This window comes from Rhododendron vialii, chromosome 3a (genome assembly GCF_030253575.1).
Source record: "Rhododendron vialii isolate Sample 1 chromosome 3a, ASM3025357v1".
NCBI classification, from domain to species: Eukaryota; Viridiplantae; Streptophyta; class Magnoliopsida; order Ericales; family Ericaceae; genus Rhododendron; species Rhododendron vialii.
The window spans coordinates 33,972,540-33,998,258 of NC_080559.1; the positions used below are offsets into that span (position 1 = coordinate 33,972,540).

The 25,719-nt window shown below is 36.0% G+C and overlaps 1 protein-coding gene across 1 annotated transcript; it reads right to left on the bottom strand.

Moving 5' to 3' along the window:
• Positions 1 to 322: 322 nt before the first annotated feature.
• LOC131320235 (ethylene-responsive transcription factor WIN1-like) lies at positions 323 to 3,228 on the bottom strand. The gene is made up of 2 exons (XM_058350871.1): positions 2,926 to 3,228; positions 323 to 1,380 (listed from the first exon to the last, which is right to left on the bottom strand). The coding sequence occupies exons 1-2, from the start codon at positions 3,114 to 3,116 to the stop codon at positions 849 to 851; spliced, it is 723 nt and encodes a 240-aa protein (XP_058206854.1). The 5' UTR covers positions 3,117 to 3,228; the 3' UTR covers positions 323 to 848.
• Between the last annotated feature and the right edge of the window lie 22,491 nt (positions 3,229 to 25,719).

The window sequence follows — 25,719 nt, forward strand, 5'->3', positions numbered from 1 at the left end:
AATATTTGAGAGAGAAAAAAAAGGAGAGAGAATGGTCGGGTGAGGAGAGAGTGAGAGAGAGAGAGAGAGAGAGAGGGAATAGAAATCTGAGCCGTCTAAAACATGTTTGGATGGCTGGAACGCGCGAGGGTACCACCACCTGCTACCGCTCGGCACCCAAAAATTTCTCCCATCATTTGTGTGGTAAGCTATTAACTAAAAATATCTCCCTCTGTACAATGAACACCATAACAAAATAGAATAGGATTTTGTCACTAAGTTACACAACATATGAATTTTGATCCCTTCCAAAAAACAAAACAAATATCTGATGCACACCAAGTGAAAACTAACAAAAACCCCAAATTCCACTCTCTTTTCGAAACCATATTTATGAATCCAGAATACAACACCACAATATCAACCAAGCTAAACAACATATATAGAATCAATTCAGTAATACTGTAAACCCCGATAAAATTTACATTTTTGTGTCTGGATAATTCTATATATGTCGCACGACTTGACAGCACGCGCGACATTCTGAACTCCTTTTTTTCTTTTTCTTCAAGTACTTGGCTTTCCAAGTTAGGAGAGCAAGCATAAATACCAAAGCTGTACTGTCTCAATCTTTAAACTCCAAAAGCATTAAAAAATATTGAGATTAAATTCTTTACACCGCTGGTGTAAATATTTGTTTCTTCCAAATCAATTATGTTGCGCCACGTCGTCATGTTTTATTGATTGTAACCACTGTTTTGCAATGTGGCCGGCGTAATGTAATTGATTTAGAGTAAACAAATGTTTAAAGAATTTATTCTCAAAAACATTATCTTGTTCACTGGAACTTCATTATAGTGAACCAAACACTACCTAATCTCGTGGTCTTGATCAAGAAGTTCCTCAATCATTTGAAGCGCGATCCTCTCCTCTTCCTCCATCTCATGAGCACTCAAGCTTGGCCCGGCTTCCATGAATGCCGGAGAAAAGCTTGACGAGGGCAATGCCGCCGTTGCGTCCTCCCCAATGATACTGTCATTCCTCTTCTCAAGCTCGACCCTCATGACCCAATTCGAATCCGAGCACTCCCCGGCGTGCTTCTGCCACACCCCTATGTGGGAATTCTCAGTATCAAGCCTCAAACATGTGAGTGACGGGGACGGTGCTTTACTGCTTTTCCGGAGCTTCGCCCGTAAAATCTCCGACAGGGCGCCCGTGGAGGTGGAAGAGAGGGATGATGAGTCTTGATCAGTAGCAGCTGTCCCTGGATCTCCTTCTGAATTCTGGGTTGTTGGGAAGTTGGTTTTCGCATTTCTTCCGTTCATTAAAATGGCAGCTTGGTCATATGCCTTGGCTGCCTCTTCTGCTGTGTCAAATGTACCTAGCCATACCCTTCTCTTCCTGCACGTGCCAATTCATCGAAGTTAATTCTCACGTTATTAATTCGAAATAAGAAATAACCCACTTTTTTAAGGAATCAAAAAGTTTTTTTTTTTTTTTGAGGTTTTATAAATAAAAAATTTGAAGAAAGAATGATAACAGTAAGTGATATTTTGGAAATACTTTAATGTTACTAAGAAATTACTAAAATATATTACTAGCTAGAGGGAAAATGATTCTTTCGTGTGATGGAAAATGGAAAGTATTAATCCTATAGCACCTAGACTTGTGAATAAGTGATTTCCTAATTTATTTTATGATCTTTGCTAAACAGCAACTGAATAATAAAACGAAAATATATACTTAAATATTTGTCTAGTAACAAAATTTACAAGCAATGAGTCCATTGTATACATGCATTAATGCATATGGCTAGCATGATCTTTAGCACACCACACACTACAAGAAAAAGTATGTTCAGTAACAAAAAAGTGGCGACAAAATTTAATTTCATCGCTAAATGAATATATTTGGCGATGAAAAAATAATTTTGTTACTGTTTTGACAACTTCCCCGACGAAATTATTTTGTTACCAAAGGTACCTATTTGGCGATGAAATAAAATTTTCGTCGCCAAAAGAGTAAAAAAGGAGACGTAATTATTTTTTGTCGCCAAAGAACTTATTCGGTGACGAAAAAAATATTTCGTCGCCAAATGGATACCTTTGGTGACGAAATTTATGAATTATGCTTTGTCACCAAATATATTTCGGGCATAACTCTTTACTCAACTCCGATTGAGATAATTTCAATTGGGTTTGAAAAATAACATAAAGAGCTACGACTTTCATGTTTATCAAAATTGTTAATTTGAATGTTTAATGGTTCAAAATGCCGCTCAAAATATATTTTAATATTAAATGTATGTGTTATATATTATATTGGCGACGAAAAATTTCGTCACCGATGGATCACCTTAGACAAGTCAAAGGAAATAATTTGTGATGAAATTTTTTGTCGTCAAAAAACACAATAGGTGACGAAGATAATTTCGTTATCAAGTCATTTTTTCGTGACGAAATTTTTTGTCGCCAAAAGGTACTATAGGTGACGAAAAATAGATTTCGTCACCAGGTAAAAATCATCGACAATCTTTAGTCGACAAATTGTTTCACCTATATTATTTGTGACAAAAAATATGCAATTTGTAATGATTTTCATTCGTCGCCTAATGCAATTTTTCTTGTAGTGACACAAGAGAGGGAGAGAGGGATAGAGAGAGGTTAACTGCTGTGTTTGGTTCTCTTTTTGAAAAATTTTTGGATTTGGTTTTTAGAGTAATAATTTGAGAGAAATTAGGATAATGTTTTGAGATAGGGGTAATGAGTGAAGAGAGATAAAGAGAAAAATGATAATAATGATTGAAGAGAGGAGAGAAAAATAAGAATAATGATCGAAGTAATGAATATTTTTTGAGTTAAATATTTTTTTTGAAGTTTGAATCCAAACAAGGCGTGTTTTTTAGAGAGAGAGTGGGGGAGGGAGAGAGGGAGCATGTGTAGTTACAGTAAAGGATGGCGAATTTCTGAAACCCAGGAACCCCAGTGGCGCTGCCTGACACCTCTGAACTTCTTTGATTGTACCATCTTCAGATTCTTCACACCTCCCACCTTCCACAGAGATCTATAGAGAGAGAGAGAGAGAGAGAGAGAGAGAGAGAGAGGAGAAGGAGGAGGAGGAGGAGTACGTACGTGCATAGAGAGAAACAAGATGTAGTTATAGAAGTGGCGATGATCATTAGCTCATGATCATTGATAAATACGCAACAACTTCAATTACTAGTACTTTTAACTCCATAAACACCCTGGCCCCCTCCCCTCCCCCCCGGGGGGAAAACGTCGGTGTAAAGTTGATTTCAAGTTTCAACTGCATTTAGTAATACGTATGAATCGTTAATCTTGACTTTTATGCCTTTTTCACAAGTCAATTATTCAGGTCGATCAGCTTACGCACAGTTCAACTAATCTTGAGATTTTTGTTGCCCGCTTATAGGCAAGACAAAATTCTGTATGAATTGACCTCAACAAATTTAATAGCGCATGAGACTTGAGAGTGTTCGAACCTAATCAAACCTTAGATGAGAACAAACCCCTAAATTTCGAGTTCTGCCTGATCTTGACTTCTTTGTAATCCTAATTCAATGTAAGTGTGAAGTACAATTTGAGAATGGTTCCTCTACTCCTTTTTTGACTTCTTTTTTATTGGGTATAGAATTTTCGAGTTACATGTGGTTAATGTGTCACATCATCAGACTAATTAGTATGGTTGGTAAGGTGTATAAGCTTCTATTTAAAGTTTTGACTGATAGATTAAGAAAAGTTCTCCCAAAGATTATTGGGGAAACTTAGACTGCTTCCATTGGTGGAAAACAGATTCTTGATGGGGTCATAATAGCAAATTAAGTTATTGATTTCTGAAAAAACAAGACTCATGGTTGATTAATACTAAAACTTGATTTTGAAAGGGCATATGACTGTGTTAATTAAGGATTTTTTATTGATATGCTTACAAAGGTGGGTTGTGGGAATAAGTGGTGTCAATGGGTTAAGGAATGTATTTTAGCGGTTTTGATGTCAATTCTTGCCAATGGATCTGCTACAAAAGAGTTTAAACTAACAAAGGTCTTAGACAAGGGGACTCATTACCCCCCTACCTTTTCAATTTGGTTGTGGAAGCCTTAAATATTTTGCTGGAAAGAGCTAGATCAATTGGGTTAATTAATGGAGTTCAGGTGGGAACGAATGGGGAGGTTGTTTCTCATTTACAATTTACGGATGATACACTGATTTTTTGCCAAAACAAGATGGAGGAAATGGTAGTTTTGAAAAGGATTCTCAGGATTCACTACTACAATAAACCATAAAGATCACAGTAATTAGCCGTGATTGTAAGTTTTTCATCACACTCCTGCTACAGTGATGGATCTAAGTGTGATTGTAAGTCACTCTCTTTTATCACGGTTATAAACCGTGATTGAAAGAGAGAAACAATCACGGCCAAAAGGCGTGATCGTTTCTCTTTTATCACGGTTATAAACCGTGATTGTTTCTCTAGGGCGTGATCATTTCTCTTTTCTGAATGTGATTGTATGTCACTTTAGATCACGGTTTATAACCGTGATTGAAAGTTCAAATTGATCACACTATCATAAACTGAGATGAAAAATCATTGCACGTGATCTTTTCTTTGTATCTACTAAACCATCTTTTCTTGTCATTGTCAAGTTTCGAACCCACGTACCCTTAGTTGATTTCCCAATCCTTTACCACTAAGCTAGCCAAGAACTTCTGTTACATTAGGAAAACAAAAATATTTATACTTACTTCTAAAGTGTGAAAACTTTTTTTTCCCCTTAAAATTTGCTGAATTTTTTGAAATGCAATTAACATGATATTAAAATATATAAAAATACACACATAAACATTGTTTAAAAATTTTTAAAAATACGACAACAAATCTTTTGCCAATCAAAATTAGTTGTTGGTCACTAAAAAATTTTCTTGGGGCAAAAAAAAAAGTTTACCTAATATGTCAAACGTATACTTGGAAGACATCCAAAATAACTAAATTTCACTACTATAATAAACCATAAAGATCACGGCTCGCCCAGGTGAAAATCGGACACTAGTGGAATAGTTTGCCCATCGTCAAAGAAACAACTAAGCACTGGTGGAACCTAGTTGTGAGATTTGTCTTCTCTTTCACTCTCTCTCTATCTCTCTTTGGGCGTGAAGATGGATGAAATGTAAAGATTTTTTGGGATGAGTGTAATTAGGATTTATCTTCTTACCTTTTGTATAAAAAAAAAAAAAATTTTTTTCGAAGTTCTTAAACGACATCGTTTTCTCACATAACTTTTCAAAGTCTGCCTAAATGAGTACTAGCCCGCCCACGTGAAAATTCAGACTGCGCACCTAAATAGGTAGGCTTTTTATCTCACTGCAAGAGTGAGATCATTTATCTCACTTTTTTTGGTGCTAAAGTTTTTTATCACGCTACAAGGGTGAGGTCATTTTTCTTTTATCTCGCCACAAGAGCGAGATCTTTTATCTCATTCTTTTCCGCCTTAAAATCTTTTATCACGCCACAAGGGTGAGATTTTTTCTCTTTTTTATCACGCCACAAGGGTAAGATCTTTTCTCTTTTATCTCGCCACAAGAGCGAGATCTTTTATCTCGCTCTTGTGAGCGAGATCTTTTATCTCATTTTTTCTGCCCTAAAATCTTTTATCACGCTGTAAGGGTGAGGTTGTTTTTCTTTTATCTCACCGCAAGAGCGAGGTCTTTTATTTCGTGCTAAAACTCACTTTTTATCTCAGCTTTGGACTTAAACTGAGATAAAAAAATTTAAGCACCACTTTTTATCACGTTTTCACTGAAAACCATGATCTTTGTGAATCTCCTTAGCCTGACGCATATCTATTATTGTAGTAGTGATTTTTCAACTCGTGTTTGGTCTGAAAATCAATTTCTCAAAGAGTGTGTTCTGTAGGGTTAAATGTCTAGATTAGGATATGAAAATATTAGCTCATGTTAGAACTATGGCTCATATGTTAAGTAGGAAGAGATACTAAGGAGTTCTAGAAAGAAGGCCAGATGCAGGAGCATAGAGGAGCGGAACGACGGCATCTGGCGCATTGCCGATGATCTAGTGAAAGTAGACTTCGGCCCAGGCATTCCGTAATTGGGGGGTGCGGGGGGCGTAGCCCCCCACGGTCCTCCCGTGGTATGGTACCATATCGTACAAGGGCATTTTTGGGATATAGGCCAAATCCGGTTAGGATTAGAATAGAGTAGTTATAAATACTTTATGTTGTAAACCCTAATTCATACTGTGACAATAAAGAACAGCAGTCGCTCTCATTCCCATGGACGTACCCGATTTTGGGGAACCATGTATATCTCTATGTTGATTCTTTATTGTTTATACTCGTAAATCATGTGCGTGTGTGTGACGATCCTAACAGCTCAGATGATGGGTGTCGTGTGGGATCTCTCCCATTGAATTACCTTGGGCTCCCACTTGGTGCTAATCCTAGAAAAATTCAAACTTGGCAACTTGTAGTAGATAGAGTGGAGAAAAGATTGGCAGTATGGAAGAGGAGATTTAGTTGACACTTATCAATTCAAATAATAATAATCTGTCTATTTATTTCATGTCTATCTTTAAGAAGTATGGGTTATCACATCAAGATTGACTCCCCAAATTACCATCTTCAGGCCGAACATCTACAATTTGAAAAGACATGTGTGAAATTGGAAATTCAGCTAATGAGGTGAGAAACATAATCTAAGCAAATTTCAAAATTCAAGTTAACTCAGGTAGTAATACATTGTTCTGATAGCACAAATGGCTATGGGATCAAACGTTGCAAGAGGAATATCCTAGACTTTATTTGGCATCGATGCAAAAAGAGGAGTTGGTTTGTAATATGATCAATATAGAAGGCAGTGGGGATAAGACTTTGTTATTTCGGAGGAGAATATTTCAGAGGGAAAGAGCATAGTACGATGAGTTAGTAGTAAGATTACAGAATGTAGTTATGGAGCCGACAAGAATGGATGCAATACTTTGGATTGGTAATTCTAATAATATGTTTTTTGTGAAGTCAGTGTATGGTCTATGGGAAGCATATGCTTTTACCCCCAATACTGGACTTGGATCTTTGTGGAGAAATTTTAGTCCTCCAAAGGTAGAGATTCTTGTTTGGCTGGTGTGTCAAAATAGAATTGCGACTAGATCTTTCTTGAATAGTAGAAACATTTTGTTGGGAATGAATGAGCAGGCTTTGACATGTCCATTTTGTCTACTGAAAGTGGAAACACTAGAGCATGTCCTGCTAACGTGCTTGTTTTCTAGGCAAATTTGGTCGGAAATAGCTGAGTGGTAAAATATAGATTGGGTGATTCCTTCGAATCTATCGGGGTTATCTTCTTGGTAGTTTTCTTTTTGGTTCAGAAATCTGGAAAAATACTTTTGGGAGTGCTGTTTATTTGCAACGTTGTGGTCTATTTGGATTACAATGAATGATGTTGTCTTCAACAACAAAGCTGCTGATCTCAACCAAGTGGTAAAATTAATCAAAATAAGGGCAGCTCTGTGGGTCAAAGTCAGATTTGATGTAAAGGTGTATACGGTGGAAAATTTCAAAAGACACCTTGATGGTGTTAGAAGACTCATGATTTAGATGTACTTTTTGGTGTAACTTTTTTTTTTTTTTTAATTTTCTTTTCCCTAGAGGTTGTAGTGAACTTTCTGGTTCTCCTTTTCATTTTACTCGATGTACCCTCTTCGAGTCTAATAAATTTTTTCCTTTGCCGAGAAAAAAAAAAGTGTCTCATCATCATTAAAGGGTATCAAGTCCTATCAAAATATGCTATCATTAACATTTTTTAGACTATAAAGAGAAATAAAATCTTTCTTTTTTTGCTGATAAAAAAGAACACGTACACCATAAATAGAGGGAAGTGATTTGTGTTTTCTTCTTTATATCTGCATTCCTTTTTCTACAAATGTGAATTTATAATATTATTCTTGCTGTTTAATTTTTCACATGCCACAGAATAATTCAGTAACTTTGTATGAATAAAGGTAAAAAATCAATTAGAAAAAAAAAGATGAAAACTATTTGCCTTGGGCCTTTATTTGGGAGAATTATCTTTTTTGGGGTTTTAGACTTTTAATATTAATCTTTTTACCATGGTTTTGTTTTTACCCTTTTTATTGTTTGACTTGATGTGATAAATAAATAAAAAAGGTAATATTATAATTGTTGAAAAATTGACGATAAACAAATAAGCAATACCAACAAAATGGCTCGTAAACGATCTCGATGGTTTGAAAAAAAAAAAAAATCTAAGGTAAAGAAAGCATGATGATCATATGATGTTAACAGAAAAGGATTTTGATGGAAAAAACGTAGGACTTGTTTGTTGTTTTTCTACAAGTAACCATCAATGGGGATCCCGCGATCTTGGAGGCCAGACACTCCCCGTAGTGCACCCTACACAGCAAATTCATATAGTCTATTTTGGCAAATAATAGTTCAGATATGTATGCTATTTTTTACCGGTAAAAAATTAACTTTGACCGATAAAAAATAACAAACATATCTGAACCATTAATTACCGAGATAGATGATCCGAACCAATTCCTCATCGACAGTAGTGATCAGGCAATATGTTTTGGTAGTGCAACTCCTCAAGTACTGAAACACATCACGTGCATGTGAAGTTAGTTCGGCCTCTACTACGTACTCCCTCCCGGACCACCTCCCGGACCCGAGGACTACAACCCTACAGGGGTATAGTACGTTATTTGAGTCGTTCATTAATTTATACAATCAATAGTCTAAATCGATGTACATATATTTTTAGCAAATCTAGACATTAAAAACATTTTTTTTTTAAACGGCAAAAAGATTTTACTAAAAACTCTACATCCTTAGAAATTGATATAAAATTAAAGTGTGTTCTAGAGCGCAATATTGTCGGGGTGTTTGGGAGCCAATTATTTTTGAAATTCTAGATTGGAAATTGTAGGTTATAGAACCTTGAATTATAGTGGAAATATGTATAAGTGTTTGGATGATACATGCAAAACAGATTTTGCACAATTCATAATAAAAAATAAAAAGTAGGCAACCAAACATGCCCTTCGAAATCCAAATTTTCAAATGCAATGCAAGATAGGAAAGTTGCAAGTTCGCCGTTTCATTACGCATTACAATTTAATTTTTATAAAGTCATATTGATAAAAATAAGAAGAAAAAAAAGTGCACAAGTATTAAACTAAGTAGAGTGTGAAGATTAGTTATTTAGTTTCTATTATAATCCTCTCTCTTCTTCTTCTTTTTTGGTAAATGAACGTTGCATTAAATAATAATTAGAAAGCGTTCACAGCCCGGGGATAAACAACCCCTATCGACCAAATCCGCATAAAGTAAATTAGCAATCCCTCTAGCTACTATATAGCTTGGAAGTTGTCATCAAATATTTTGAGAAAGCGAAAATCACATGGTTTCAAGGGAAAAGATGTACACAGCGTAGGTAAGGTGAAAATGACATATTAATGAAGAGGAAAGTGAAGGGTACCCTGCATTGAACAAAAAGAGACCTAATTAATTGTACTTTTTTTTCTTCTTCTTCTTCTTCTTGTTTTTGTGGTGAATAATAAAATATCTATGATGGAACTATATAGTTATATTGATTGATTGATGGATCTTAGTTAATGCCCTCAGCTCCCATGGGACAGGGCTAACTGGCTAAGTTAAATAGGAAGCCATTATTCAAGGGTTGTACCACTCCACCCATGTGGTCATTAAGGAAAACTTTCCAATTCAACCACACCTCTTTTTTTTTTTTTTTTTGCATTCTGAAATGTTACTCCCTCCGTCCCACTTTTAATTAAATAGTACGTTCCCTATTGGAATCCGTACATTTTCAAACAAAAAATATATATTTCTACATGCATGTTATTTTGTTATTTTGGTGTAAGAAAAAAAAATAATATGTAGAAATATACATTTTTGGGGTTTGAAATTGTATGGATTTCAGTAAGAAACATTTAAAGTGGGACGGAGGGAGTACTATGATCAGACCGGGCCACGTGCATAATCATTCAGCGGAATGTTTGCATCATGCAATCATCACTCTCAATTATCCTCTGCGCTGTCGTTGTATATTTTAGTTCTCGTGAATTTTAATAGTTAGGGATATTTTTGAAAGACGATTTCACGCTCGGTTTGTGTTTCACCACATGCTCATGTACACATGTGTATTATACGACTTTGGTTTGGCCAAAAAGACCGAGAATTCGTTTTTGATTTTTGAAAAAAAATTAACTGAAGAAGATATTTAGATATAAATTTGAGTGGCTATCCATACAATAATTCTTCATGAATTCACTTTCCAAGAATGAGTTTTTTTAACAACGAGTAAAATTTTTGAGAAGCACAAATTTAAAGTGTTTTAAGTTTTAAATCCATCAACGCATTTTGTTGCTGTGAACTTTTGCTTTGACGCCCGTTCCGGAACTCAAAATAAGTACTTTTTTTAAGAAGGCAATTTTAAGCTCAAAAAAATGTGTTTACGCAAATAATTTTCTTAGCAATATGTATCTTGTTTGATAGACCTCATTGAGATCTTTTAAACGGTACAAAAAAATTAAAAAATTATTTTTCATTTACATTATTTTTGAGTTTGAAAATATGAAATAAATATTTATTTTTTAAGAAGGTGTTTTGGAACAGAGACAACGACTTAGGCAAAATTCGATGTCACCTGTTTGCATGTGCCTTTTTTCAGGCTCGCGTCAATGATCCAAACCATTCACTTTTTAAAATATGTCGAAATAGATCACGTCAAAATCAAGTTTATCGGATACCGTGGGATGTTGTTTTAGAACACATGCATTTTCTTGCTTTGAACTTTTGCTTCGACTTACACGACGACTTGCCAACATGTGTTTTGAAGGTCTATGGTTTGCTTCGAAGATTGATCTATAGGTGACAAATTCTATTTCGTCTTCTTTTTTTTTTTTTTTCCAGTAATTTTCCTAATCACGTTGGAATCAATGCTACTACACACAGATTTTTGCACACAAATCGTGCACGGATCATGGTGTGGAGTCCACTATGGGTCTCACACAAACGATCTGAACCGTTCATTAAATTTAAAATATTTTTTCAAGGGCTCTCGCGGAACATCAACTCAATCCGATACCTATAGGTGCTTGATCTAATCATTCAACTTTTGATTAAGATTTCCAAATAATGAAAAATTAGATGATTGGATTGTGCACTTATAGGTATCAGATTAAGTTGATTTTTTTGCGGAGACCCTTGAAAAAATGTTTTACATTTAATGAACGGATTGGATCGTTTGTGTGGGTCCCGTATGGGCCCCACATCATGATCTGTGCATGATTTGTGTGCAAAAAATATGTGTGTGTAGACTTACTGCGTTGGAATTAGATTTAAGAGATGGCCTTTTTGGATTTTTTTTTGTCCTTTACTCATTTTCAAGTCTGGATCATATTTTTTCAATTTTCTGAATCCCCTCGTGGAAGCGCATAAATAATCCAAAACAATTAACATACTCCTAACGCAAGCAAATAAAAAATAGCAAGGATAAAAAAAAAATGATCCAAAAAAATAGTGAGCCGGTAGTGAAAATTTTATAAAATTTTATTTGTGGTTAAAAAATTGTTAGGTGTTTCTGGTAGTGAATAAGTTGTTGATGGATTTGTGAGTAGAATTACTGTAAAAAAAAAAAAATTTTGTTGACAACTTTTTTTTAGTGAAAACGATATGGTAAAATACTGAAACTTTTTTATTATTGAAAACGAAATGATAAAATGTATTAAATTTTTTATGTGTTTTGTTAGTAAAAATCTGGCCCGAGGCTAAACAAAACGAGACAAAAAGGGTAAGCTTACTTTTTTGGTCTTGTCTTTTCAGTAGTTTTCATTTGTGGACATGCAGAAAAAGACTTTTGCCCTTTGCCCTAAGTTTCAAGTCATTTGCTTCAAGAAGTACTAGCGTTAATTGTATTCGTTCGATATACAAAATAACAAAAAAAAGTTCCCATTTATTTTTTTCGTTTCGTACATTGAACGATCATAACGCTAGGTTTAATCACTTTCAAAAGAAACGGGCTCATTTACAAACAAAGAACCATAGTGCTACTAATCAATTAGGAATGGGAAAAACAGTTTAATTAAAAGGAAAAAAAAATTATACACACACATTTATTCCCCTCTCTCTCTCTCTCTCCAGGTCCTGCTATCCCCCTCCCCCTCCCCCTCTCACGTTCTCTCTCTTCCACATCATCCCTCTTTCTCTCTCCCAATTTTTAAGAAATTAAAGAAAATAAAAAAATCTAGAAAATTGAGATTGAGGAATTTGAAAGGTTGGAGGCACAAACACATTTGCTTATAGTATAGTATAGATAGATATCGATCAACAAAACTCTTATGCACATATGTCCTAATATAGATTAAAATACAGGTATGTTCGGAATCATTCGATGCATTTGAGTCTCATCTAATGTGTAGTAATACCTAAAGTGACAGTATTACTGCAAGTTAAATGTAAAAATAAATATTTTTGGGTGTTTAGCTTCACACTCATTCCTAGGTGTCCGGCTGCCACTGCAATCGAACTACTCCGAATATACCTGTTTCGAAATGCTCTGGACTGTTGACCTTAGGTCACCACCGCCTGTTGTATGTCTTACGGTGCGATTATTGCAGTAATCTGAACTGTTCATTTTGTAGAGCCATGTAATAAAAAATTATTTGAATTTTGGTTTATAAAACTAGATGATCAATAAGTTTGAAGTTTGTCAATGACCGTTTATTTTATAAACTAAAATCTAATTTTTGATACATTTATCGATGTCTGATCAAACTGATTTTTTAGTGAATAAACTACTCAGCAAGCCTTGCAAGTTGAACGAGTCAAATTATTGTAATGAATGCGTGTTGGACCCACAATAAATGGTGAAAACTGTGGGGTTTCCACCTTAGATGGAAAGAATTTTTAAAACTCTTCCAAGCATCCTTCCTTTTTTCTTTTTCTTTCTTTGTACAAATACGACTTTTTAATTAAGGTTTTTTTTTTTTTTTTTTTCAGGGGAAAACAAAAGGAGAACTTCATTAACTGCACCGCTATTTTTTGGGGGTAGATTACAGGACTTCACCTTTTAAGTGTCCTACTGGCTGCTCACTTTTTCCCGATTCGATTGACAGAACGACTCATTAAATAACGAATTCTTTTTTTTTATTTTTTTTATCTTGTGATTTTTTTTTTAGGGCCATAGTTGTCTTTCATTCCTTAAATTACGTACTGTATTAAGGTTTTAAGTGTCCAACTGGCTGCTCACTTTTTCCCCATTTAATTGATTGACAGAATGACTCATTAAATAACGAACTCTTTTTTTTTTATCTTGTGATTTTTATTTTTATTTTTTTTAGGGCCATAGTTGTCTTTCATTCCTTAAATTTACTTATTAAGGTTAGGTTCCGCTTCCTTATTCAAATTTTTCTCGCGTTTGTTGGTTTCGTTTGTTAGTTTAAAATTTTTCTTTCGCTTTTTTAGCTTAAAAGTAGATATTCTCCAAAATATTTGGGTATTTTTTAATTTTTCGAATCAATAATCTATAAAAATTTGGGGCAAAACTAACAAACATCAAAAAAAAATTGAATAAGAACAAAAAATGACGGAGCACCACCTAAGCCGAACAACGCAACCCAAGTGTTGAGGCAAGTACCACAGCATATTACTGGCTTGGTATTTACTCTTTGATTTTGGTTAAACTGCAGTTCCTAATTAGGTGTAGGACATTGCTTGACTGATTCCTAAACCTAAAATAATGGATTGTCCCAAGCGTAAGACTGAGACCGATGTAGCACAATATCTGATAAGATTGGAGTCAAATCCACTAAGGACGGTGAAGTGTGTGTTGTAGAACCTCGGGTTGTAGTATTAAAGTTAGCTCTTAGGTAGCCACCCCTTGTCTTTTAGTAGATTAATTAACTAATACTAACAGATAACTTGCTCAAATGATAAAAAGGAGAAGTACGGTCGTAGGAAATTCGGCGCTCGCTACCCAATCAGAATCCACTCGCTTTTTAAGATTCTAAAAACGGTTAAATTTTAGGGAGAATTGAAAACTCCGAAGGATGCGAATCTTAAGGTTGTCGGTCCTGTACACAGCGGCGAACAGGTTTTGGTCCCCCGTTCCCGCTCAAATGAGTCCCAGCAATGTCTCAGATTCGTCCAACAAACTCACCAACTAAAATTATTTAATTAAATTAATGTACGAAAAAAATTACAAGACGAATCTTAATTGGGTCGCGGCGCGCCTTTACCCAACGATCAAACCTCAAAAAAATTACTCACTCATTATTAAAAATAAAACGAATAAAACCCTAGAATTAATCATGCTTTTTTTACCGGAGAAAGAAAATAAACGGAAGATAACAACTAGTAATTGAATACCAATGAACAACTTTAATTAAGAACAAAAATTAAAACTAGTTATCGGAGTGCGAGTAATTAAACAAAACTTAAAATAACTTGAAGAGAGTAAAAAAAAAATCAGAAAAGAACTAACAATATTCGGAACAAAGAATCACAGTCCCGTTCTTTGTTTTCTGTCGATTCCTGCGTGTTACCCAAGAAGATATCACCGCAGCTTCTGTTCTTTGTTTCGTCCGTAAAAGAAAACTACTGAAAAATAAATAAATAAATCATCATCCCTAGCAGCCCCCGTCCTTCGTCCTTTTATAAGTGGTGATAGAAGTGCCGACCTATTTTTTTCAATTTTCTTCTGAGTGGGCTCCAAGGCTACTTCCAAATATGGTGGGCCATGCCCACAGTCGAGAGAAACTGACTTGGGCTTTCTAATTCTTTTTCTTTTCACTTCTTAGTCCAAGACTAAGGGCTTGTTTGATAACCTAAATTCAGCACTTAATACTGAATCAATTAAGTAATAAGTGATTCAGTAGGTTTGATAACCACATTTCATATTACTTAACAAATTAAGTACCACTTAAAATATAGGCTAAAAAGTTGAAAAAAATTAAGTAGCTTTGAGCTACTTAATTCTGGCTGAATTTTTGTATGCTTATATTCAACCGTCATACCACCACCACAACCACTTCCACCAACACCTCCACCACTCCACCACCACCACCACTACCACCACATCCACCACTCCACCACCACCACCTCCACGACCACCACCACTCCCCCACCACATCACCACCACCACCACTCCCTCCACCACCACCACCACCACCACCACCACCACATCACCACCACCAACTCCACCACCACCACTACCACCACCACCACCACCACCACCACCACCACCACCACCACATCACCACCACCAGCTCTACCACTCCACCACCACCACAACCACCACCACTACCATCACTACACCACCACCACCACCGCTCCTACCACCACCACCACCGCTCCACCACTCCACCACCATCCCCACCACCGCCACTCCCCCACCACTACCATCACTACACCACCACCACCACTCCACCACCACCACTTCCTCCACTACCACCACCACCACCACTCCACCACAACCATCATTACACCACAACACACCACCGCTCCTACCACCACCTCCACCACTCCACCACCATCACCACCACCACCACTACCATCACTACACCACCACCACCATTCCACCACCACCACTACCAGCACTCCTACTACCTCCACCACTCCCCCACCACCACTCCACCACCATTACCAAAAGTATATTGTGACCGTTAGAAAAATTAAGATAGAATTGGAACAAAATTAATTCATCATTTTTTTAATTCAGTACTTAATATATTTATCAAACAGCTTTTCAGCTTAAAAATTTCAGCATTCAGTTTCCAATACTTAATTTTTCAGCTTTCAGTTTCAGTTTTCAGTTTTATCAAACAGCCCCTAAGTAAAAATTAGGAGTAAAGAATAGTAGCTCTTTGGGGCCACCAAAATAACATGTATAACTTCTATTCTTCTGCTGCCAATTACACCTTCATGATCACGTGCACAGTTGGAACATGTTTAAGGCCCAATTCTTGAAGCTCTAGCCAGGACCTGGAATGTATTTCAATCTATTCTCCAAAATTCCTACAATACAAAAATCAAACATTAAAACACCAAGTAATAAAATAAATAGACTTAGCAATGATAAATTAAGAGGCACTTATGTGAACATTTGCGCGCCTATCAGTCATATTAATACTCTCAAGTTAACCACTCAGAAGCGTTGATGGAGTAATGAAAGAAGGGTGGAGGAAAGAGTGACCAGGCGGAACAACCCTCCACTGGGCATGATCATAAAGACGCTAGACCTGCGGCGGGCCCTGTTAAAGGAAACTTGAAACCCATAAGTGTGTATCGCCCTATCCAAGACCGAACAAGGCAATAGACGTACGGATCATTGTGAAATTAATTTAAACAGGAGCGAGAGAGGATGACGGCATGCCTTAAACCCGTAACGACATGAGAGCCAAACCCAATGAAAAACAATCCCAAAGAAGTGACATCGGAATATGAACCTCGAATCCAATAAAGAGAGCCTTTCTGCGGTCATGAAGACTTTCCTAATATCTGTCTTACTGCCTCTAAGCAGGGTCCCTTGAAAGAGATGGTCTAAAGAAGAACTTTTCCGTCGGCCCTTTTTTCCGCAGTTGGCGATTAGGCTTTCTTTTCCGCTTGGTGGATCTTTGTATGACCATTTCTAGGTTCAGGCTTTTTTGCCGCCCCATTATACTCCTCTCATTTTTCAGGCGAAATTCCTTAACCCATTGCCATCTTGACTTCCACCTGGTGGTATAAAAAACAAGACTTTCTCAAATTTTACTTACGTACGTATGGCCCACATATGTTTAAATGGAGTATACAGAAGGCATCGAGATGGTAATATATATCGAGGGTAGGGCAAAGATAAGACAGTGACCTCTCATATCAGGAAAAAAAATTTGTACTCCACTAGAGGTTAGAGGGCAAAATAGGCATTTCCGAAAAGAAAAGAAAAGAAAAACCTCCCAACTGACGTACACGTTACGATGATACATAATTCGAGACAATGTATAGAAAAACGGGTGCAGGAGTTGTGTGCATGAGAACGCTAAGAGAGAAATTCTCTCTCATGGGATGCAACAGCAGACCAACCGATGAGCCAAGTATATATGAATCATATGATTCATTGTTGACGTACAATATACACAAGGTTATAGGCATCAACAAGATTACTAACCTTATAGGGTAACTGTTGCCGAGAGTCGTTTTGTTATTTCATTATTTGCAAGATGTTTATGCCAACAACATCTGAAAACGGGTAAGGAACGTGCACAAACTTGTTAGAGTTATTCTTGGCGCGTTTTACGCCGGAGTTCGTTGTTCGGTAGGATAAGACCTAACTCTAGTCTCTAAGACACTGTTTGATTTGAGTTTTGAGGGAGATTTTTAAAAGTAACAAATGGAAAAAGATAGATAGAGAAAAAATTTGGGAACCGTGCAAAGTGATTTTGCAACCCCCAAATGAACAAGCCATGCTCCATAAAAATTTCATTCTCAAATGTCTAAAGGCCCGTTTCCGCTCATCAATAAGTTGTAGAATACAACTTTTTTTCTTTTGTTCTTATTCAAATTTTTCCGTATTTATTAGTTTTGTGCCAATTTTTTATGTATTATAATTGGTTCATCTTGCAAGATGAATCGAAAAAATAAAATTTCTTGACTTTTTCCCAATTTTTTGGAAAATATCCACACAAAAAGTCCAAAAAGCTCCTTTTGGATATTTTTAAAAATACTTGTGTAAAAGTCATATTTTTTTACTTTTTCAATTTCTTTCGTCGCCACAAACCAATAATACATAAAAGTTTGGCGCAAAACTAACAAAATACGAAAAAAATTTGAATAAGGATAAAACAAAAAAAGTTATTGTCAACAGCTTTTAGTTTAGCCGGCCCACCCCCAAGGCCCAAGAGGCGGGGGCCTCGGGCATCCCAAAAATTTTAAATTTTAGGGGCACTCTAATATTTTTACTACTTGGGTTTGGGCAGAACTTTTTTTGATACTTTTGCTTCTAGAAATGCAACACGAGTAATATTTAAGTAATACTTATACATTCTTGAGATAATATGTAGGGAAAATGACGGCCCATGACGTGTTTTAATAATTAATACCCGCCCAGGACAAGCTAAAAACATTTATTAATACTGAAAATGTCATTGGCGGGTATTAATTATCAAAACACGTCATTGGCCGTCATTTTCCCTAATATGTATTTGCCTATTTGGAGATTTAGTATTTTGTGTTCATATGTAACGATTAGTAGAATTTTCTACTATTAGTTTGGTTTTCTGACTTTTCTCGTATTGTAATTGTTGCTGTAAAAATTGTTAACTATTAACTCTTTAAGGATACACTTTTTTTTTTTATTAAATCTTTGACACTAAAAACCCTTGGATCAGCCTTTTAGTGGAAACATCGATCCAGTATTGGTACATCAAACACAATGTGCATGCGTAAATAATATAACCATCGCATCTTTTCATCTTACTAGAAAGCAATTAAAGATTTTGTAAAAAGGAGAGAGAAGAGGCTGAGGTTTCGATTCGACCTCCCCTCGTAATATAGCTGTATTGAAATCTAGAGTTTCATTCAACTTGAAGTATGGACCACCGTTAGGATAGCGATCTCCATTGATAGTCACCAAAAATATAATTAGGACTTGTATTCAGTGTAGACTATCTCAACACGGTATAAATTGTCTCACTGGACTTAACCAACGGCACGACCCGACTCACATCGTAGAGTCTATCTCAAAGCCTATCTCAAAACATTCTAAACCATTGTGTACGTGAATAAAAAACCCTAAAACTCTATACAATCATACTACTTTGGGGGACATCCTCATTACCCTAGCGGAAGCGTTTAGCCGATCATGGCTCCCAAGCCGTAGCCGCAGCTCTCTGTTATTCTGCAGCAACCACGGGCTATGTTGTGTGAAGTCGAACCCGCATGGATGATCCGAGCCACATGGATGATCCCAGCCGTTCAATAATTTTAAAATAAAAACCAAGTGGGTATGTGAAAAATCAGTTTCATCCGATATGTATAAGTGCTCGATCCAATCTTCTCATTTTTCATCCAATCTTTCCATTTTTTTTCTGATTAAAGTGGGAAGATTTGATCAAACATTTACACATATTGGATAGAGCTGATTTTTCACAGGCCCACTCATTATCTTATTTTATATATATATATATATATATATATATATATATATGTATATATTTGTGTGAATTTTGCTACATACTCGATACCAGTTACTGTCTTACTGATCGATCCCTTTTGTCAGAATATTCTCAACTGCATGTGTCAGGGTAACCTATCAGCTGCATTATATGAGGGTTCTACAATAATGGAAAATTTAATACACACTACAGCAACATGTCATCATCTAACTAATAGGAATATAAAATTATTCTTTTGGAATACATGGATCGATATCGATCTTCTCTGGTAGTATGATGTTTAAGGCTTTTGGATGTATGTATAATGTTCCTAGGTTATTTTCTCTTCTCAACTTCTCGTTGGAAGTCTCCCTCGATCTGCCCTCTCTTCTTTCTTTTTTTTCGATCCCTCTTCTTCTCTCGTCTTCTTTCTCTCTCGATGTACACATTATCGAGTTTCTTTAATAAATTTTTTGCCATTTCAAAAAGAAAAATTACTGCTTTAGATTTTGTAAAGATTTTCAATTCAATGTTCATGAAATTAGAAAAAGTTGTGGTTGCTCAAAATAAATATCTCATTAATTATGACGTACTACTCAAGCAGCTAGCGGTCAGATATGTTTCTCCGTGCATTGCCACATCCAATTAATGTAAATGGGACAGACGTACGTGGCCCTTAGTTGATGGTATATAGACCTGACCTGCATGCCATGCATTGTTCCCTGCTACAGAAATATGTGTCCTGCTCATGTCATCCAATGAAAATGGGAAAACATTAAATATGATGCAGAGAGGAACCTAGCTATCTGTTTTGCTTCCTTAGCATTAGACTGACTTGGTTAGTGGTCTAGGACCTCTTGGTAGTTGGTACCCTACAAATTAAGGGGCAATCATGTAGGAGACAGGAGGAAGGAGGAATGAAAACGAGAGAAAAGGAAGTGGCCGGTAATTAACAATATTAATTTGAGATTGCATATTTGAGATTTGCATGAGAGGAAAGAAATTAAAAGAAAAAAAAAAAGAAGAAGAAGATAAGAAATGAATAGTTATTCTCCAAAACCAAAAATTAGTTTTTTTTTCCTTTTAAAACTTAAAATGCTTATGGAAGAGATACTATGATTTTGTTGTGGGTTTTCTTTAATTCTCTTGTTAAACCCAATTACCAAACCCTGGGAAAATGATTTCCACATATATGCACTCCTCTTTTAGCCATCCACACTAATTCCTTTTTTATTTTTATCCACATGAATTTATAATATTGTCCTCGCATGTGTGAAAAAGTATATTAGATAAAGGGCAAAATAGTAAATTCAAGTGAATAAAGAAAAAAAAAAGGGAAGTGTGAATTGTAAAGAGGGAAGTGTGGAAATCAATTTCCAACCCAAATTCCAAACAAGGATATACATTTGGGGCATTGGTGTTTGAGTTTGGATTATCAAATCGTAAAGGGAAAACACAACGAAATAATTAAGGTGAAAATATTTAGTATTGTAAATACAAACTCAGGGAGAACCAAAAAAATTCATTTTGGTTTTTCAGGTCTGGTTTAGAAAAAAGAAAAAAAAAAAAAGGAGAAGAAAATGGTGGACATTTGTTAAAGAATGCCTCCATTTGTTTAACAAAATAGAGAAACGAGTTTCAAACATTTCATATATAACCCTGAAGAAGTTTATGAATATAGATACAAGTCTTCTTCAAAAAGTATTTTGCATTCATTTATTCAATTCTTTAAACATAAGTCCACAACATACAAATGAGGCTTTGGCCTGTTTTAGCCAAATAATCTGGCTAAATAATTAATAGGGCATTATTATTATTATTATTTTGTCTTTATTCAATTGTTTTTGCATTTGTTAGTTAGTTATGCAACAAATTTTTTTTTTTTGAATTATTGGTTCGTCTTGATAAGAGAAATCAAAAAAATCAAAAAATAGATACCAAACTTTAAAAAATTTGAATAAAAACAAAAACAATCCAAAAATCTGTCTTAATAGTATTATTTTAATCTTTGGTGAAGAGGTTTGTTCATTGTTTTTAATTTTTTAGATTCCTTACGTAGAGATGAACCAATTATCGATAAAAAAATTGCCTGAAAAAAACAAAGTTGAAAACTTTGAACGAAAACAAAGAAATAATCCTGCCGAATTATAAAGCCAAAACATGCCTTTATTTGCCTTTTAGGTTATGGCTTTCATATCGTCATTTATTAATGGGGCCTTCGAGTTTTAAGGTAGATATTACTAACGATCAAAAAAGTTTGATTTGACTTTGGAGAGAGAAGACGTGGGCGGGAAATGACCCCTCAACTAATCACTTTGACTTTTCTTCTTCTCTGTTCCCTTTGTAAAAGTTGGTGGTTCTCTTTATGGAAGGCAAATTTTTTTACTAATCTTTAAAAATGGTTATAAAGACTTAAAAAACAAGGATTTACAACATCATATCTTTAAACAAGAATAATTTTGCGCCCAAGAATTTGAGACCCAGATACGTGTTTTGGCAAGATGCCAACCGAGAAAACACTCATTGAAAAAAACCCACACTTATAGGACATAACCCAGAATACCTATTGGGCTAAGCCCAGAACTTAGAAAAAAAAATCCTAACCCTACCACAAAAACCGAGACGCCATCCCCCTCCAAGACCGGCGTCCACCAGCAGCCTTCAACCACCAACTGTAGCGATAAGGGGAGAGGGAAGAGGAAGGATTATTATTTCTGCTCGAAAACTGCTTCCTAATTGAAAGAGACGAAGGAAGTAATATTACTTATGCATAGTTAAGTTTTTTGTCCATCAAGCTAGGTGGTAATTCAAGTGGTTGGAACAGCTAATATAAGGTTGCCTCTCTCCCACCAATCTTGAGTTCGATACTTGGGACCAGATAGTTGGGTGATGGAGCTCCAATTTATATTGCACTTCAGTGTTGGGTCTGGTGATAGAGCCCGCAACATATTGAGGAGTCAATATTTCCTCCATGACCCGATTAGCTATGGCTTAAGTTCGAACATTTTAAGTCGGATGGGTTTCCTAGTTGATCGGGTGTTGGCTTCATTGGTTCAATCCAATCCACCCTTCTCGGTTAGCAAAACAATGGCTATGCCCGAAAAATGACCACTAAAAATCAAAGGCAAAGTGACCAAGAAAATAGGTGAGAGTGACTTTCGGGTGGTTTGGCTAAACAATCATTTTGGATTAATTTTTTTGTCTTTATTAAAAAAATTGTCTTAATTTGTTTGCATTAATTTTTTTGGTGAATTGTTATTTTGTCTCGATAGGAGAAATCTAAAATATAAAAAATTATGAATCAAAACCTTGGAAAAGTTCACTAGAGACAAAAATAATTCAAAACGTATAGATTTCGTGAATTATTTGTCTTTGGAGAATTTTTTTTAAGTTTTTCATTGTAACTTTTTCTTATTGCATTTCTCTTGTGATAAATAATGTAATAAACTTAAGTAAAAAACAAATTAAAAAATAAACAATAAAGATAAAAAGCAATCAATAAAAAGGGTTAGGTACAACCACCCCCTTTATAGGCACCCAAAAAGAACCAAACATAGGGTCCATATTTTTAGACTTTTAGGCCCATATACTTATAGAGAGACCGCCCATGTGATAGGCTTCTAGTGATGCTGGGCTAGGGTTTGGCTTTGGAGGAACCAATACCAAGCCAGTTTGGAGGCTAACTCAGTTTTTTAGCTTAAGAAAATTGTTAGAACGATGACTCATATGTTAAGTATGAAGAGATAATAAGGAGTTCTAGAAAGAAGGCCAGATGCCGGAGCGGAGCGGAACGAGTGCAGAGCGACGGCATCTGGCCCATCACCGATGATCCAGTGAAAGTAGATTGACCCGAAGGCTCTGGCGTTCCGTAATTGGGGGGTACGGGAGGCTACGCCCCCCCGCGGTATGGTACGATATCGTACAAGGGTAATTTTGGGATACAGGCCAAATCCGGTTAGGGTTAGAATAAAGTAGGTATAAATACTCTATATTGTAAACCCTATTTCATACTGTGATAATAAAAAACAGCAGCTGCTCTCGCTCTCGTGGACGTGTACTCGGTTTGGGGAATTACGTATATCTCTGTGTGTATTTCTTTACTGTTTATACTCGTCTATCGAGAGTGTGTGTGACGATCCTAACAAAAATAAAAATAAAAATATGTAAAAATATGTTTTTTTGGGGAGTTTGAAATTAACAAAAAAACTTTTCGAATTCCTTAATTCCATTTCCACCAAAAATAATGCATAAAATTGAAGTTAATTCTTAGGAACCGTAATCAAATAAGGCCAAACACCGCACCTAATGTGGTTGGTTTGTTACTCTCACTTTTAAGGGAGAGATCCCGAGATTGAGTCTTCATGCAGAATGTGTTCAACCCCGTTGTTACTACTAACAAACACCTAACCCATTAACAGACCGGGAAAAAGAACAAAGGAAAAACGAAATAGGGCCGGGCCTATAAGTTTGTTTGGGTCTTCATTATAGGCCCCATCATCTTTGTCGTATCTTTGCTTTTCAAGCTCAGTCCATCAACATCCATTTGACCATTTTGGCCACGCAGCAAATTCAGCACCACAGCCTTCGAGTTCCGTCCATACCAATCAACAAGGTACTTCTCCACTCGTTGTGTGACATATGGAAATCTGTATCTCTGAGGAATTTTGTGGGTTTGATTTGCTGTAATTAGTTGTTGGTGGGTTAATTCAGGATTCTAGGGTTTTGTTTTCTACCCATATCTTTTGAAGGCATTTGAATGAAGAGTTGGCGTCAAGTTACTTCTTGGTCCCATTTCGGTTGGCAATATCTCAGGTTTCAAATCTTGCAAAGTAAGGATAAAAAATAAAAATAAAAAAACTTGCAAAGTAGGACTTGAGAGAGAGAGAGAGAGAGAGAGAGAGAGAGAGAGAAGTTTATTTTTTGATGATAATGGTTTCTTTTGTGTTTTTTTTCTTCTTTCAAATCACTGCTCCAATAGTTCTAATTTCCGTCCAATAGCAGAGCCTTGATGCCACATAAGCATCTTTCGTTAAGAAATTGAAGGAAATAGACGGCATGGGTTTAATTGAAAAATGTTGAGGTCTAATTAACATTTAATGAAGTTTGGAGGTCTACGGGACATTGCAATGATAGTTCGGAGTCTTTTTTGAAATTTTCCGTAAAAGAAACGGAGAAATTAGTACTACCTCCCTCCCAAATTGCTCAACCTTCTTGGGTAACTGTTCGTTTTGCTCGCCAAATTAGCACGGATTTTGTTCTAAATATTTTTACACCATTTTGAAAATCTCGTTGGGAAGAAAAAGTATGTGTCAAATTTTTTCAAATAAAAAATCTCATAAATACAATTTTTTCAAAATGCACGATTACCCAAAAAGATCAAGCAATTTGGGGCAGGAGGGAGTACCAATAATTTGACCTTTAACCACATTAGGCTGTTTAGAGCTAGGAGCTGCGGAAAATTGTACCGGGTTACTGGACAAATCATAGGTGTCAGCTGTATGACTGATGCAACATAGCATTTGGTGGAGGATTTTTGTGGATTCTAATAATTTCCCACAACATATCTAACCGTGGGAGAATATTTGACTAGTAATGGGAGTTAGAGGTATGATGATAGAACCATAGAAGTAGTGGAGGATTTAATCCTACGATACTTTATCAGACTTATGACAACCAGGTTAATCTGCAATTTATCGGGTGGATCACAATTTAAGAAAAACGAAAGAGAATAACTTGTGCCAATTTGAGAAGTGTGGGTGCATTTGGAAGTCGCCTGACTCGCCTTGAATTCGAGGGGGCAGGGGGGGGTGGGTGGGGTGTGTGTGTGTGTGCGCGCGGGGGGGGGGGGGGGGTGTGTGTGTGTGTGCTATGCAATGGCCAAGGTGGAGTCACTTAGCAAAATGGCAATTATCACTCTTACTTCTTAGTATTTGATTGTCACTGGTTTCCTAAGAACTGCAAGTTTGGATCTTTGAGCCTTGTTCCACGTTTGGTGATTGGAGTGTGCCATGAATAGCTTAGGAGCAGCAAACAGTCACCAAGCTAAAGGAAAAATTGAAGAGAAAGAATATTAAGTACCTATCCAATTCGGGCATGATTCCGAGCATGCTTAGAAGTCAACGGAATGGTTCCATACTTGTTTAATACTCAAGGAACCTATAAATACCATACCATATAACATGTGATTGTTTGCATGCTTGTAAACCTTCTAAAACGTGGCCGCCAACTTCTGCAACCGCATCGAACTTTATCAAATAGGAGTTGAACTTTTATAAGCTACAAAAAAGAGCAGAATAATCGTTCCAGAAAAGGGTACTAACCAAAATCCAGGTAGAGCTCTTGGACTAGAAAATGTCACGCCAGAATAGAGACTAGTATATTTATACTTCTACAACAAATAGTTTCCAGTGAGTAAAAAAGTTTCTAAATTCCTAGAATGACTAAACTCTGTCCAGTAACCAAACAAGTATTCCTATCTTGGGTGTAAAAACAATCTTCCATTACATAAGTTTTTTTTTTTTTTATCATACATTA